Here is a 15,122-nt window from a genome sequence, read left to right as displayed (position 1 = left end):
TAACTCATCAGCGTTGATTCAAGCAATGAAATATTATCAAATTGAATAAACAATAAAATAAAATGACCAAGTCGAAGCATGAGTGGCTCAATATGTTTCTAACATTGGATATGGTTTCTAAATTACAATAGGCATTGATTTGTGAGAGCCGGAACTTAAAATTTGGGTTTAAGTGTCTTCAGTAACTGAATTAAATAAAGGTTTTTTTTTTTATGAGAAGCTGAATTAAATTGAGATAGGCTAATAGAGTTGGTATATTAATTTATTTTTGTATTATATTAATTAAGATGTCCATTTAATTTATTCAATTTTTTTGACGTTGGAGATTAAATAAACAAAAATAATTTTGTGTTTCACCCAAAATAAATGAAAATAAAAATTAACGAAACAGTGCATAAGAGGATATAAAAACGAAGTATATAATGGTGGTGCAAGCACTGAGATTATGCATTCGATATTCACTAACATATCCAATGTCAATCTGTTAGGCGGAAACGAACGAAGATGATGAAATATGAAGAAGCAATGCCAGGTTTGAAGTGTAGGCAAAGTATTCAGCATTCGTAGTTGTGTTATTGCGGCAACTTCATCTTTTGGCGGGAATAACTTAGACCCCCTGAAACCCCCAATTTTCCCAGGAAAAAAAAGAAACCCTAGCAGTCTATAGGGAAAGAGAGATAATCGAAGCATTTAAATCCGGGAAGAGGAATGGGAAAAGACGAAGAAGAGATGAGGGGAGAGATAGAGGAGAGGCTGATAAACGAAGAGTACAAAATATGGAAAAAGAACACTCCATTCCTTTACGATCTGGTCATCACCCATGCCCTTGAGTGGCCTTCCCTTACGGTCGAGTGGTTACCCGACCGTGAGGAGCCTCCTGGCAAGGACTACTCCGTCCAGAAGATGATTCTTGGTACTCATACCTCCGAGAACGAGCCTAACTACCTCATGCTTGCCCAGGTTCAGCTTCCCCTTGAAGATGCCGAAAACGATGCGCGCCACTACGACGACGATCGCTCTGATTTTGGCGGCTTTGGAGCTGCCACTGGCAAGGTTTCTTCTTTTAATTTCGATTTTTCAGAATTATATATGCCAATGCAAGAAATGAGTTTAAATAAATTCTTGCAAAATCATGCAAGGTTTTTACTTATTTTGAAATGAAAAATTTTGAAGTTAAAAAGAATGAAAACTCTTCATTCCAAATAAAAGAATTCTTAGAAAAGAAATTAATTGAATTGAATTCTCGTGGAATTTTTATTAATCAAATGGGGGTGTTAGTTTAAATAATTACAAAAAAATGCTGTAAAATTATTGTCTTTTGCAGGTGCAAATAATTCAGCAAATCAATCACGATGGAGAAGTTAACAGGGCTCGTTATATGCCTCAAAACCCTTTTATTATTGCCACTAAGACTGTTAGTGCTGAAGTATATGTCTTTGACTATAGCAAGCATCCATCCAAGCCTCCTCTTGACGGTGCTTGTACTCCCGATTTGAGATTGAGAGGCCACAGCACTGAAGGTTATGGTTTGTCTTGGAGTAAGTTTAAACAAGGTCACTTGCTTAGCGGTTCTGATGATGCTCAAATTTGCTTGTGGGACATCAATGCCACTCCTAAGAACAAGGCCCTTGAGGCTATGCAAATATTTAAGGTACCCTTACATTGTACACCCTGTTATTCCCCTCCTGTAAATTTTTAAATAAAAGTTGGAGTTCAATCCTAGGAATTCAATTATGTGGAATTGGTTCTAACTAAAATCAACTCCTACAAAATTTGATAAAATATTAAATGAAACTTACATAACAATTTTTAATAGGCTTTCCTAATTATTATTTTTTATATTTATTAAATAAATGAATAATCAAATACTAATAGTTAATGAATTTTAATTTTGGAAACTATATCAAACATGATTTATATGAAACTCAATTGAATTCTGCATTATAATATATCAAACCAAATAGTGGAATTCATTTCAAATGAATTATATCTGGAATTCAATTGAATTCTACAAAATTCTTATTCATAGAATTGAACCAAACACTACGTAACTTTCACAATTTCACTAGAGTCTAGACATTCTTGCTCCTCTAAGCAATGCCTCTTTTTCACAATTTTGACAGTAATGGGGAAAAAGCCATCACCTTTAATGTTTCATATTAATTTGACAGCTACTTTTATTGCTGGGTTTATAAATCATGATGATTTTTAACTTGTGCTAAAATAGGTTCATGAAGGCGTCGTAGAAGATGTTGCATGGCATATGAGGCATGAATACTTATTTGGCTCTGTTGGGGATGATCAATGCCTTCTTATATGGGATCTGCGGACGCCAACAGTCACCAAGCCTGTCCAATCAGTTGTTGCTCACCAGAGTGAGGTAAGCTTCTAACAATTTTATGATCCTTGCATAGTCTCACAAATAGGATGAACATATTTTATGAATTTTCTTTGGATCGTTGTGATAAGTTGCATGCTTTTTTTTTTTCTTTATCAAGTTCTGTACTATTAATCCTTCATTAGGATCAAGTTCTGTCTCTACTTTCCTGCATGGATTAGAGAAGGTGCAGTTCAGACCACGTGGTGATTCCATTTCCTTGCACAGCAGTACTAGGATACTCTAGGTCCTTTGCACCCTCTGTATTGTTTGTTACCTCAGCTGCTCTGTTATTTTTAATCACAAAATTGGAAAAAAACTTTTTCTTGCCTTAACATTTTCATGCCTACTTAATTCATTTGATTTTTCTTGTGTTAATGTCTACTGCTTGGTCCACTGCATCTTAAGATCTGTTGGTTGGCATGCTCTGTGCAAAATGACATGCTAATCATGTTTACTCATCTCCTTATGCCAGAAGACTGTGTAGTTGTTGTGCATTGCTGTGGCATGATAATTGTGTGGTTATATCTGTTGTATTCCTATTTTCTGTGCAACTTGCAAGCTTTTGTTACTTAGATTGCTGATGAATAAATATTGTTATCTTAACTGTGATTTTCTTTGCTGGCTTTGATATATCAAGAGGCCTAAATTCTTAGGTTGTGCAATTATGTGATTTTTTTTCCCTTTCTGAATGTATCTCAGGTTAACTGCTTAGCTTTTAATCCTTTCAATGAATGGGTTGTTGCAACGGGCTCCACTGATAAAACTGTAAAGTTATTTGATATACGTAAAATCAGCACAGCACTTCATACATTTGACTGTCACAAGTAAGTAGTCTCCCTCTTGGTGCATTTTTTCAATTCTACTATAGACTTCTAAGCACAATATTGCATGCAGATGCATGCATGCCAATATACATAAAACACTGTCTAAATTTTCTATATAAAAACCATGTCAACTCAAATCCTGATTTTTTGTATTCCATGCACTTGATTTTTTATGTGATGTACATCAGGGAGGAGGTTTTCCAAGTTGGGTGGAATCCCAAGAATGAAACCATCTTAGCTTCTTGTTGCCTTGGTAGAAGGCTCATGGTGTGGGATCTTAGCAGGTTTGTCCTTGCATAGACTAGTGAACAGATTAGCTGAGATTTGTAATTGAATAGTTTAACGCCACACGCGTCTTTTGGTTTCAAGTAATATTTGGCTTTTCTTTTTGTTAAGTTGAGGTTTTTTTTGCAGGATTGATGAAGAACAAACACCAGAGGATGCTGAAGATGGCCCCCCAGAGTTGCTGTTTATTCATGGTGGTCACACAAGTAAAATATCAGATTTTTCTTGGAATCCATGTGAAGACTGGGTTGTTGCCAGTGTGGCTGAAGATAACATCCTACAGATATGGCAAATGGCAGAGAATATCTACCATGATGAAGATGACATACCCGGGGATGAATCCACCAAAGGATCCTAGTGCAGTTTCCAATGCTTTGGTAGCCTAGGGAGATGGATAAAACGTCAATTATGAAATGGAGTTCGTTGGACTTTCTCTCTCTCCTTTTACCATGTTGTTTTGTTTTTGAATGTGGCCTCCAAATCTGTTGGCTCCCCCTTTTAGGAGTAGAAGCATATGCGTGAATTGGAAGCGTAGTGACCCATGCATCAAGTAGTATATCCATTTGCATTAACACATTGCCTCGGCGTCCTGCAGTTGCCAAATTAATGATATTTATGTAGTCAAAACATGAGCTACTGTTCATACTTGTGATTTGAAAATTAAGAGTTAGCCGCTGGAAGTTTTACCATTGGAGAGCCTGTTATAAAAAATGTATCTTACACATGCATACCCGGTGAGTGTATGATCATAAAAGTTCTGCCTGTCGCATTTATGCAACTCGGCTTGTAACAATGTTATAGCAGCAGCTCCTTTAGAACAATCAGATCATAGGTACAAAATGAAAAATTGTTCTGGTTCAAACTTAAGTCTCCACTGAAACTCCCTGGTTTGAATTCAATTGATGCTCATGTTGTCTTGACTTTGACACCCCAGTTGATCCTGGGTGTCATCGGAGCCCGTCTTCATGAAGTGAAAGCTCATTATATACCTAGGCATCGGCAGCAGTCGCTGAGGCCTGAAAACCCTGCCCACACGTCATACACCTCGAGAAGCAATTGCAGGAGAGTTTTATGGAAGTTCCACCACTGTTTAATTTTTGTTATTTATTTAATAAGAAAAAACAAGAGATAGTTTACAAATTATAAGAACATTTAACTGGATAAAATTTTGTTACCTCACATTTTGGTCGTTCCCCTTTGGAAGGATATAGACAGAGAAACCAGCGGAAATCTTTAAGCCATTTCTACTTTGATTCCCAGTTTATGTGACAAACTCAAAAATAAACTCGTCGGGATCGAGTTGCCTTTTCTTCTTCAAACACGTACAACCACCAAATAATTAATATTCAATTATACAAAGATTTACTTGAACTTAAAAAATTATGAGTTATTTAGTAAAAAAGCAAAAATTGAGCTTCTTTAACCTCGATAAAATGTACAAGTGACTATTTGGAATTCCCCCCTCCCAAAATTCAAGGCAGGGCATACTTAACCATACAACGAAGATGCTGCTTGACTCTGATGGTAAGTCAAACGATCGTTGAAAAACAAAAATGTGTTGGGAGGGAGGCCATTTTATAGAACAATGGTGGCTTGACTGCAAACCACACATGGGGGATCAGGCTTCTTTCTTTTTTCTTTCCGGAAATTTGACTGCAACAAGACAAACGATGTCCAGAATATTGATTATTAGCCGCTATTTTATGGCGAGATAAATGAACTCCGAGTCTTTCATTCAACTGCTTCATAATGCATAGCAAAACCAAGGGTTGGATTTGAAACTTGGTGGCGGGTGGTGGACGTCAATGTGCCAGTCGACAGCTCACTCTAAAACCGTGAGCGAGAGATTCAGAATTTGTCCAAAATTGCTATGATACCTCAGTATCTATCATGGACATTAACTCCTACAAGTAAATTTCATATCATAGAGAGAGAGAGAGAGAGGCTTGCCTCAGCTGTGATTACCTAAGATGGCTTGGTGAGAGGAAAGGCATGGCAGAGGAGTGTTTTTTGGAGTCCATCCGATTTCAATGGGAACACCGTCGCTACCCTTCTTCTTGTTGGTGTCCTTTTTCGAATAATTCCTGCCTGCCGCTTTCAATCGGACAACCGTTGGCGGAGAAGCAGCTCTTCTAACTGCCATTAACCTTGGATTCGATCATCTCTTCCCGGCCTCTATAATTGAATAATATACCGATAACAATTAAGTCCAAATAACTCCACAAATTGGATGTGCGTAGTAACCTACTGATAATATGAGGCCGGTCAGGTGATTGTTGCGGCTGCCGGCAGCGGCAGAGCGGAGAAAGGTCAGGCCGTTTCCGTATTTACCCTTTCATTCTTTGTATAGAAAAGTTGCATGAGAGTGTTAAATTTGTGCTTATGATACATAAATTATTATACTAAAAAATCAGATTCACTGTCACTGCAAAAAACCCGCACAAGTAAACAAAGAAAGAAATGGCTTTATTTGATTATTCTTGGCAAAGAAAGAAGAAGGTAAAAGAGTTGCATTCTGCTTGCTAGACTAGAGGATCGGAACGAATGGATCACTCATTTTCATTTGCATTTTCTTTAATGTTACATTACAATCACAAATGCATGGACTTCTAATCTCACAACTATTTGCTATCATGGAGGTTTCTGCCTCTGCCTATGGCGGACCTTACCACTACCGATACTGGTCCTGGTATTATTTCTGCTGTTCTAACCAATTAATCTTTAGGCTTACGGTCCATTTATTTGAATCGCTTTTCTTCTCTTGTTCCTTTGTGTCTGCTGCTAGTCTGCTACCACATTTGCTAAGCTATTGAAGCTCTGTGACCTCATGGAGTACTCTTTTATAAGTTTTGAGAAGAATGAATCCTCTCTCTCTAGCAGCCTTGCTGGTGTGTCATATTCTGCAATTCTTCCTGTTGTTTCACACCAAAATTTAATATTGTTATGTAATCATTCAAATTCTGCACTTGCAATATATCCATGCTTGTCTATGACAAGATTGAATGGACTTACCATCGCTAAGCACCAAAACAAGATCACTGTCTATAACTGTGTGAATTCTGTGAGCTATTGTCACCACTGTCCGATCTTTGAACTCTTGGCTAATGATCTTCTGTATCACTGCATCTGTCGCTGAATCAACCGATGCTGTGGCTTCATCCAGCACAAGAATGCTGCTTTTCTTCAGCAGGGCTCTTCCCAGACAGAGCAATTGTCTCTGCCCTACACTCCAGTTTTCTCCATTTTCAACCACTGTCACAAACATATTATTTCTTTTCTTTTTGCCGGAAGATTTATACAAATCTGCTGCATATTAAAGAACTAAACACTAAACAGATGATTGTACCTGGGGCATCCAGCTTTTCAATTTTTGAGCGTACCAAATCACCCAGCTGACTTTTAGCTAGAGCCTGAATTAAATTAAACTTCAAATCAAGCTCTTTCTTAAAAGTTCTGCATATTTGTGATTTGATGTTTCTTCTCACAAATCACCATAAGAATGTAATATTCATCAACAATAATTACCTCCCATACTTCATGATCAGAGTATTGCTCTAGTGGATCAAGATTTCCTCTCACTGTTCCCTCAAACATGGTTGGGTCCTGAGGGATGATGCTAAGCCTTGATCTCAAGTCTTGAAGACCTATCTTGGAAATGTCCACATTGTCAATTAAAATGCTTCCTTCTTTTGCTTCAACGATTCTGAAAATGGCCTGTATGAGGGTTGATTTCCCACTTCCTGTCCTTCCTACAACACCAACCTTTTTCCTACCTGGAAATGTGCAGTTAATGTTTTTAAGGACAGATGGGAGATGTTCGGCATAACGAATCTGCAACACATTCCATTGGGTGTATGAGTAATAAGGAATTAAGGGCATTTGGAGCAATAAATTTACAACAGTAGCAGCTATATTTTTCAGTTTCAAATGTCGAAGGCTTGCTTTGTAGACCAGAAAATCTCTTATAAATTGAAAATTTAGACATCACAGTTTCTGAAATAACTTTGCGCTATAAACTGTGTTAAATTTGGGCCAGCCCTAACTCACCCAAAAACTAGTTCAAGGGGAGGATTGCCAATAACTCTCCCCTTTCCACAACCAAAGTGGGATTCAACACGCCCCCTCACGCCTAGAATTTTTTACTGGTGCGTGGCACATTTATGGGGCGCCCAATATCGGATGGGGAGGCTCTGATACCATGTTAAATTTGGATCAGGCCTAACTCACCCCAAAACTAGCTCAATGGGGAGGATTACCTATGACTCATATAAGCTGCACATTACCCCTTTCCACAACCGATGTGTGATTCAACAAACTGCTAAAACCTTGGTCAAGATTCTTACCTCCAAATCTCTGAAGCATATTGTTCCTATTACTGGCCAATTGTTTGAAGGTCTACAGTCTTCAACCACATGGGGTGCTTCACTTGTTAGATTTGAGTACTGAAGAATTCTTTCTACAGAGATCATTTTGTTTTCTGCATTACATATGTTCCATATAACTGTAGCTTGCAAAACATTCAAATTTATTCCATATGTTACTGCCAGTCCTGCAATGCCTGCAAAATGAAAAATGTCAGTTCAGATAGAACTCAATACTTTCTTGTTGTCAGGTCAGTATGTGTGGAATAGATTTTATTGATTCCTCTTCTATCCCTATTGTCCAACTAAACGAGTGATTTAATCGATCACTCGATTTCATTGCTGTCAATAAATCTTCACTTGTATGTTCATACTCACTTGGATTGATTACTCCTTCGGGAAGAGTCACCAGCAAAACCAATGAGAATGCAAAGACAAAGTTGGATAGTAAGTTCAATCTGAAAGAAAGCCATTCCATTGCTGATACATTATGAAACCATGGCCTTGAGTGGCTGTCTATGAGATCAAGGTTTGCTTCAATAAAACGGTCTTCTTGATCAAAAGCACGAATAGTTGCTGCTCCTGCTAGTGATTCTGCAAAGTGGTGAAGAATTGGAGCTCTCTGTATTCCTGCTAAGCGGGCCAGTTCTCTTGCCGTCGGTATGTAATATCTCTGAAGAAATCAACTGTTAGACAAGTTTCCGTAATAAGACTGCAACTTAGTCCAACTAATCCTGAAATTAATCATTTGGATAATGAACTGGAGCATTCATGTACCATAAAAATAATCAGCTTTGGATAGATTATATGTTAAAGGCAAAAGAAATTGCTTACTTGATACCACATGCAGATTGCAGTTACTGGAATAAAGATTACAAATACTTCCCATGCAACCTGGGACATTACTGCGATGGTTCCTATAATCTGTATGACAGAGAAAGCGCACCAACCTAGTCTCATTGCTATTTCCAAATCCAGTACACTCTGGTCTGTAGATGCCTGCAAAGTATATATAATATATTTTTTATAACAAGTACACCCATGAAAACTTACATGCATGATTATAGGTCTCCAACATCACCTAACATAGCAGAAGCATAACCTTCAACCACTAGGGAATTGAGAATGTTACTTATTTGTCTTTTCCAAAAGTTCAGTTTTCTAGGCCTACTCTCACTTTCAGGATAACTATTGAGTCTGAAATCTGTTTTTGAAGCTATTATTCATATTTTAACTTGCAAATTTAATAGCCTTTTGAACTTTAGGTTTGTTCAGTTTAAGACCATATCACATTGTTCTTGCAAGAAAAGGTTTGTATCTTTCTGTAGCAATGGTCCCTTTTGTTCAGGACTTCTTAAAATCACTTTCTCATGCTCTTCAGGGACTTGGGATAAAAAAACGGCAGGAGATCCAGGCTAATGCTTCTGGCTAGGTTTGTTGTTGTGAAAAGGGAATGTATTATCTTGAAAACTCAAAAAAGCCTTGAGTAAGCCATATTAAGAGGTAGTATCCTTAAATTTGTTATTTAACAAGTTGACTTGTGGAATTTTGGGTTTACATTTAACTGTTGAAAGTAGATCAAATATCATTGGACTGTCTTTTACTTATTTGCTCGTTAAAGTTTCTAGCATCTTCAGCTCAGGCTTCAGGGTGAGGTTTGATAGATAGTAGAGCAGTTATATTTTGTTGCAGGCTTCTTTTTTTTCCTGTACAAGTTGATATTTTCACCCTGATATGCCCTTCATAAAAGGGGAAAATGGAGAAGGAAAAATTGATATATATGTTGAATGAAAATGAAACCTATATATTACTCACCCTGTTCAAAATTCTACCAGTCGGGGTTGAATCAAAGAATGCCATTGGAGACCGGAATACACTGTGCAGCATGTTTGTGAAGAGCTTTTGTGCTGTCGAAAGTCCAACTACTGCAACTAGCATGGCTCTGATCAATACACAAAAGGAACTTCCAACAGCAAGTACTATATAAACAAGTAATATGATTTTCATTCCAATTACTGGTTCACTTTCACTTGTAGGAGGAGAAGCCCATGCCATCCAGTAGTTACTAGCAATCTGTAACACTTGGAATGATGACTGTGCCAAGAGTATGACAGGAACCAGGGCTCCATGTTTCACAGTGGTTAAATATGACCAATAAACTTCTTTTCCAATGCTTCCCTTTTCTCTTTCTTCATCTTGCACCAGTTTTCCTCCTTTTTCTTTTATCTCTGCAGAGAGGTCATGGTCTGAGTCATGTCTTGTGCTTGAAAGTTCTGCATTTGAAGTGGAATCTGTATTGGATTTAGCATCAGATGCTGGGGTCTGAGACATTCTTTTCGAATTTTCAACCTTGAGAACTGACTCTAAGGCTTGGCTATGAGCACCAACTAGAATACCAAACCCTGTGTTTTGATTCAAAAGTTCATCAAAAGTTCCAGCTTGTGCTATTCTTCCATTTTGCATCACCTGTTCAAATTTATATCAGTTATACATATTCCTAAATCCACAACCCTCTGTATTACTGGATTGCATCATTTGAAAGTCCCAAGCCATCCATTAAGCATAAATTAGCACTAATACTTGATCAATTACAGATTTCAGCAATGTCAAAAAATGAATTTATTTTGGAATGAGCGTTCATGATTTTTGCATACAATATGATGTGCGCTATAGTGGTCATTGTTATTCTTAAATGTCTGAAAGATGGCTGTAGAATTGTGTCGTATCTCTCTTACCAGAATGAGGTCTGCTGCGGGAAGAAACTCAACTTGGTGGGTAACATAAAGTATTGTCTTGTCTTTGAGAATCCCCATTAAGCATTCCTGGAAAACGTAAATTCGAACAACATTCAGTGCTGCAAGTAGTAGCTTGAAAACATCATTGTTGAAGAGCAGATAAGATACACTTTATATCACTCATCTCTTCCCTGTTAATTCACAAAGTCAAGGTGGAGGCAGGGAAATTTCGGTCGGAAATGGCCGCAGAGATTTTCTTTTTAAAAAAAATTATAATGATAAATTTATTTATTAAAAACAAAATATATGTTAAAAATGTAATTTTTAAACATAATTTTGATTTATAAGGTTCCATTCCACCAACACAAAATCAAGGTGATCTTAGAATAGCAGTTGCTGTAATTTGGTAATAGTAAGAGTGGAATAGTAAGATACTACTGACCCGAAAGAGTTGGGTGCCTGTATGAGCATCTACCGCACTAAAAGGGTCGTCGAGTAGATATATGTCAGCATCCTGGTACACTGCACGAGCAATTTGTATCCTTTGCTTTTGTCCCCCACTCATATTTATTCCTCTTTCTCCGATCTCTGTTAAGTCACCACAGCTGAACAGTTCAAAATCCTTTGTCAAGGCACATGCTTTAACTGTACTGTAATACTTGGCACTGTCATACGGATTCCCAAACAGAATATTCTCCCTGATATTTCCTGTCAGAATCCATGGAGATTGAGGAACGTAAGCCTTTGTACCACTGATCTTCACAGTCCCTGACTGCTTCTGTATTTCTCCAAGAATACAAGAAAGTAAGCTAGACTTTCCCGATCCTACAGTCCCACAAATTGCCACTTTCATCCCCCTCTTCACTTTCAACTGTATTCCATCAAGAGTTGGTGTGCTCGACTCAGGATCCCAGCTGAATTTTCCAGCATCAATTTCAACATCAATTTCTGTTTGATCTTTTGGAACATACTTGATGGCATCATGTTGAATTTCACCTTCTTGCAGGTAGGAAGCTACTCTATCTGCTGAGACTTTGCCTTGTGCAATCACTGAGAGCAGATCAGGTAAATTGAATATCGGGTCCTGTAACATTCTGAAGGTAGCCAATGCTGATAGAACTCTTCCGGCAGTGAGCTGAATTCCCATTAGCATGCATGATCCAAAGGTCACCACAGATATAAATGTGGGTGATCCCCAGAATACAAAAGCTGAAATTGCTGAAAGTCTAAGAGACTTCCACAAGCAATTGTATTCAATGGTCCTTAAGCTTTCAACCTTGCGGAGGAATTGACTGTCCCATGCTTGAAGTTTCAGAATCTTCATGTTCCGAAGCACTTCTGAAGTGGCTTTCATTCTATTGTCCTTGGCTTCCATGATCTGAGATTGGAATCCTTTTTGAATTCTTGTGATGGGTATATTACAAAACATTACCATTAAAGTTGCAGCTAAGGCTGCCAATGATCCTAAACCTAGGTTTGTCTTCAGAATGTAGATTGCCAAGGAAATCTGTATAGGCAGCATCCATATAATGTTCACATACCACATGAAATCTGTAATTCTTTGGATATCTACGCTCATGTAGTTAATGATCTCGCCACTACTGTGAGTTTGGCGGGATTGGCTTGACAAAAGTAGTCCCTTCTTGTAAATGTGAGATATCAGAGCAGCTCTAAGGCGAAGTCCTAACTGGCGAGCACCGAATATCCACTGCCTCTGTGCTATCGTCTCAATCATCTTGGCACATAGAAAGGCTAGTGCAAGAAGGTAACCCCTCCCTAAGCTCTCGGTTCCTCTCTCAGTTAGAAAATTTACAAAGTCGTCAATGAGATAAGGGCCTACATATGATGCTGCAGCACTGGTAACTGCAAATAATGCATTAATGGCTGCTTTCTTTCGGACAAAGAAGAAGATTGTCTTGTAGATAGAGGGATTTGTGGCTGCATCTTTCTCCTTGACTTGATTTAGGCACTCTTGGAAGACTGGGGAAAGATATTCTGCAGAGTCCTTAGTATCAACATCTGGGATTTCGTCCTGTTCAAGAGGTTTCTTGATACCAGTGGCAAACAATGGATTGAGCCAAGAGAATGTAATCAGCTGGAGAAGATTAGCCTTCCCATACGGAGATTCGCTCCTTCCTTCCAATTGTTTACTAGTCTTTTCATGAAGAAGTGGCTCGGTGATGGCAGTAGATGAATTGAAGACTATGCCTGTCTTCCCATGGATTGAAACACCCAACAGAAAGGTGGATGAGAGGACACCAAGAAAGTCTGCGTAGTCTCGAACTCTAAGACGACCATGGTTTGTAATACTGAAATAGGTGTCTAGAGATGCGCAGATAATGGATTGCAAGAAGCTGCAAAACCACCAGACTCTTAGAAGCCAAGGGAACTTAGCATACTTGTCATGCAGGATCCTGTATACTACAATCAATGTAATTGCTGATGATCCTAGTTGCATGATCTGAGATGAAAATGCAAAAAGTTTAGAGTTGCAGCGGTTCTCCTGACCATTTAGTAGCATCAAGAGCCCTAAAAAGTGCACTCCCAGCAGCAAAATGGAACAAACAATGGTGGCTTTATAAGCAGTGCTGAATTTAACTCCGATGGAGTACTTGTGCATGCTTTGATCTGGACCAATGCTCCTCCTCCTTTGGCATGCTATACCCACACATTTTCGTAGAAAAAGGACTAACAAGATTCCAAGGAACCCAAGGTGTATAGGAATGTTTACATGCTCCCACAAACAGGGCGAGTTCAGCTCTGGCCATGCCATCTTAATCAGAAGCTTAAGTTCTGCACGCATAGGAGAGAGCAGGTTAGAAGCGTAGCCACCTCCAAACTAGAAGCTCAAATTATGCCCACGTAGTAGAGCAAGTCAAGAACATAAATTTTTCGGAAGCCTGAATGTTAACACAGCCACCTTTATGCAAATAAAACAAGAAGAGAAACTGCGCATATATATATTGCAGCAAAAGGAACATCTCTGTATCAGACTTCATATATATGCATCTTAAAAGGGAAAGCAGAATATAAGAGAAAAAAAAATAAAAAGAAAAGGGTACGTCTATGGCGGAGCTTACTTGTAGCAGCATGTGAGTGAAGCCAACCAACTAATTAACTCGAGTGAACCTTGGGACATAGTGTTGAGAGAGAATTAAAGGAGGTGTGTGGGACTGCAACTGAGCATTTTCGCAGAAATGGCAGCTGGGGAGAGCAAATACAACAAATTTGATGATAGTAACTAGGCATAGGATTTTGTTTCTACACGCCTCTGCGACATGTAGAGATCAGTGATTGATTAAGCGGCGATATCACGTGACATGCAAGTGATAGACGGTCATTTTGGCTTTCAGCTTGTCTGGATTTGATGCATGCATTTGAGAAAACAAATGCTCAAAGTATAAACTAGAATTTCACTGTCGAAAGAGGAGGAGAGTGCTTCTGCTTTATTCCCTTTTGTCTATAGAGATTTGTCCTTTTCACTTGCTGCTAAATTTTTATTCAAATTGCCAGTCTTGATGCACATTGTTTCCAAACAGTCGCACCTAATTTTCTTCTTCTTCTTTTTTTTTTTTTTTTTTTTTTTTTTTTGATTTTCCAGTCTGCCAAACACTCCATTTTTCTGCAAGAAGAAAATATTATTATAGCTTGAGTTTAGGATCTCTACCCTTTGATATTCCTCTTAACCACTTAAATTAGACTCCAGTGCCACGCATTGCGGGTCCTTGCATGTTTAGATTTTTTTTATTATTGTTAATTCATTTTAATTTTAGTTGATGACATTTCTATTGTGCTATGAGACAAAATTAGGTGGAAATTAAATCATAACTATACCAATTTAATTAAAAGAAAAAAAAAAACTCCTTTTGTTAATTGTTATACGGAGATTTCTCTTTTTTTTTTTTTAAGTATAAATTGATAATTGGTTGGTCCAAAGGGTATGAGATTGAGATGCATGGATGAATGAAAGTGAAGTGGAGAGTGAGGACTATTGAATATCAAAGTAAATGATCTGAGCTTGAACTCAGATCTGTTTAAGATAGTTCTATCATGGAGGAGTTAATCACTCATGCTGTTAAGCATGAGTGTTCAAACATTGAAAGTTAAGCTTTTCAATAGTAATTCGTGTTCATGTATTGTCCATTTCATATTGGGTACGTCAGATAAATTGTCCTATTAAGTTATATTATTGTTTTTTTAAAAATTTCTAAATCGGCTCATTTATTGCGAACAATAAATAGTTTACTTATTTAATGCTACACTGGATGATCAATGGAAAGTTATTTTGTCCCACTTCCACATGTTATATAAAAGAATGATGTTATACAACCTAAGTTCAAATTACTGGATGATATTGTTGTGTGCTTTAATCTCAAATTGTGATATTACATAATTATCCATACCCATATTATATATATATATATTAAGATATTATGGAGGTCATATTTTATTTATTATCATAAATCATTTGATATTTAAACACCGAGTCAACCTTTTAAACTCATTTTATAAGAAAAATTTATTGATACCATACCAC

General features: G+C 37.7%; 2 protein-coding genes across 3 annotated transcripts; one reads left to right on the top strand and one right to left on the bottom strand.

Annotated features, from left to right (window-relative positions):
- The first annotated feature begins 432 nt into the window (after positions 1 to 432).
- LOC110615280 (WD-40 repeat-containing protein MSI1) lies at positions 433 to 4,217 on the top strand. Its single transcript, XM_021757081.2, has 6 exons — positions 433 to 1,053; positions 1,325 to 1,651; positions 2,228 to 2,380; positions 3,080 to 3,204; positions 3,393 to 3,488; positions 3,619 to 4,217. The coding sequence occupies exons 1-6, from the start codon at positions 709 to 711 to the stop codon at positions 3,845 to 3,847; spliced, it is 1,275 nt and encodes a 424-aa protein (XP_021612773.1). The 5' UTR covers positions 433 to 708; the 3' UTR covers positions 3,848 to 4,217.
- Positions 4,218 to 5,934: 1,717 nt separating this feature from the next.
- On the bottom strand, positions 5,935 to 14,140 carry LOC110615279 (putative ABC transporter C family member 15). Of its 2 annotated transcripts, XM_021757079.2 has the most exons (11): positions 13,666 to 14,140; positions 11,028 to 13,378; positions 10,586 to 10,672; positions 9,666 to 10,316; positions 8,685 to 8,849; positions 8,229 to 8,523; positions 7,833 to 8,047; positions 7,015 to 7,320; positions 6,836 to 6,899; positions 6,502 to 6,741; positions 5,935 to 6,401 (listed from the first exon to the last, which is right to left on the bottom strand). In XM_021757079.2, exons 2-11 carry the CDS (start codon positions 13,356 to 13,358, stop codon positions 6,271 to 6,273), a joined length of 4,485 nt encoding a protein of 1,494 aa, XP_021612771.1. In that variant the 5' UTR covers positions 13,359 to 13,378; positions 13,666 to 14,140; the 3' UTR covers positions 5,935 to 6,270. The 2 variants fall into 2 exon arrangements, with proteins under 2 accessions (XP_021612771.1, XP_021612770.1); XM_021757078.2 differs by lacking the exon at positions 13,666 to 14,140 and having other exon boundaries at positions 11,028 to 13,533.
- Positions 14,141 to 15,122: the final 982 nt, after the last annotated feature.

This window comes from Manihot esculenta, chromosome 5 (assembly GCF_001659605.2).
Source record: "Manihot esculenta cultivar AM560-2 chromosome 5, M.esculenta_v8, whole genome shotgun sequence".
Classification (NCBI taxonomy): domain Eukaryota; kingdom Viridiplantae; phylum Streptophyta; class Magnoliopsida; order Malpighiales; family Euphorbiaceae; genus Manihot; species Manihot esculenta.
Note: the sequence above shows the minus strand (reverse complement) of the source record. Positions and strands in the feature narration are given on the sequence as shown.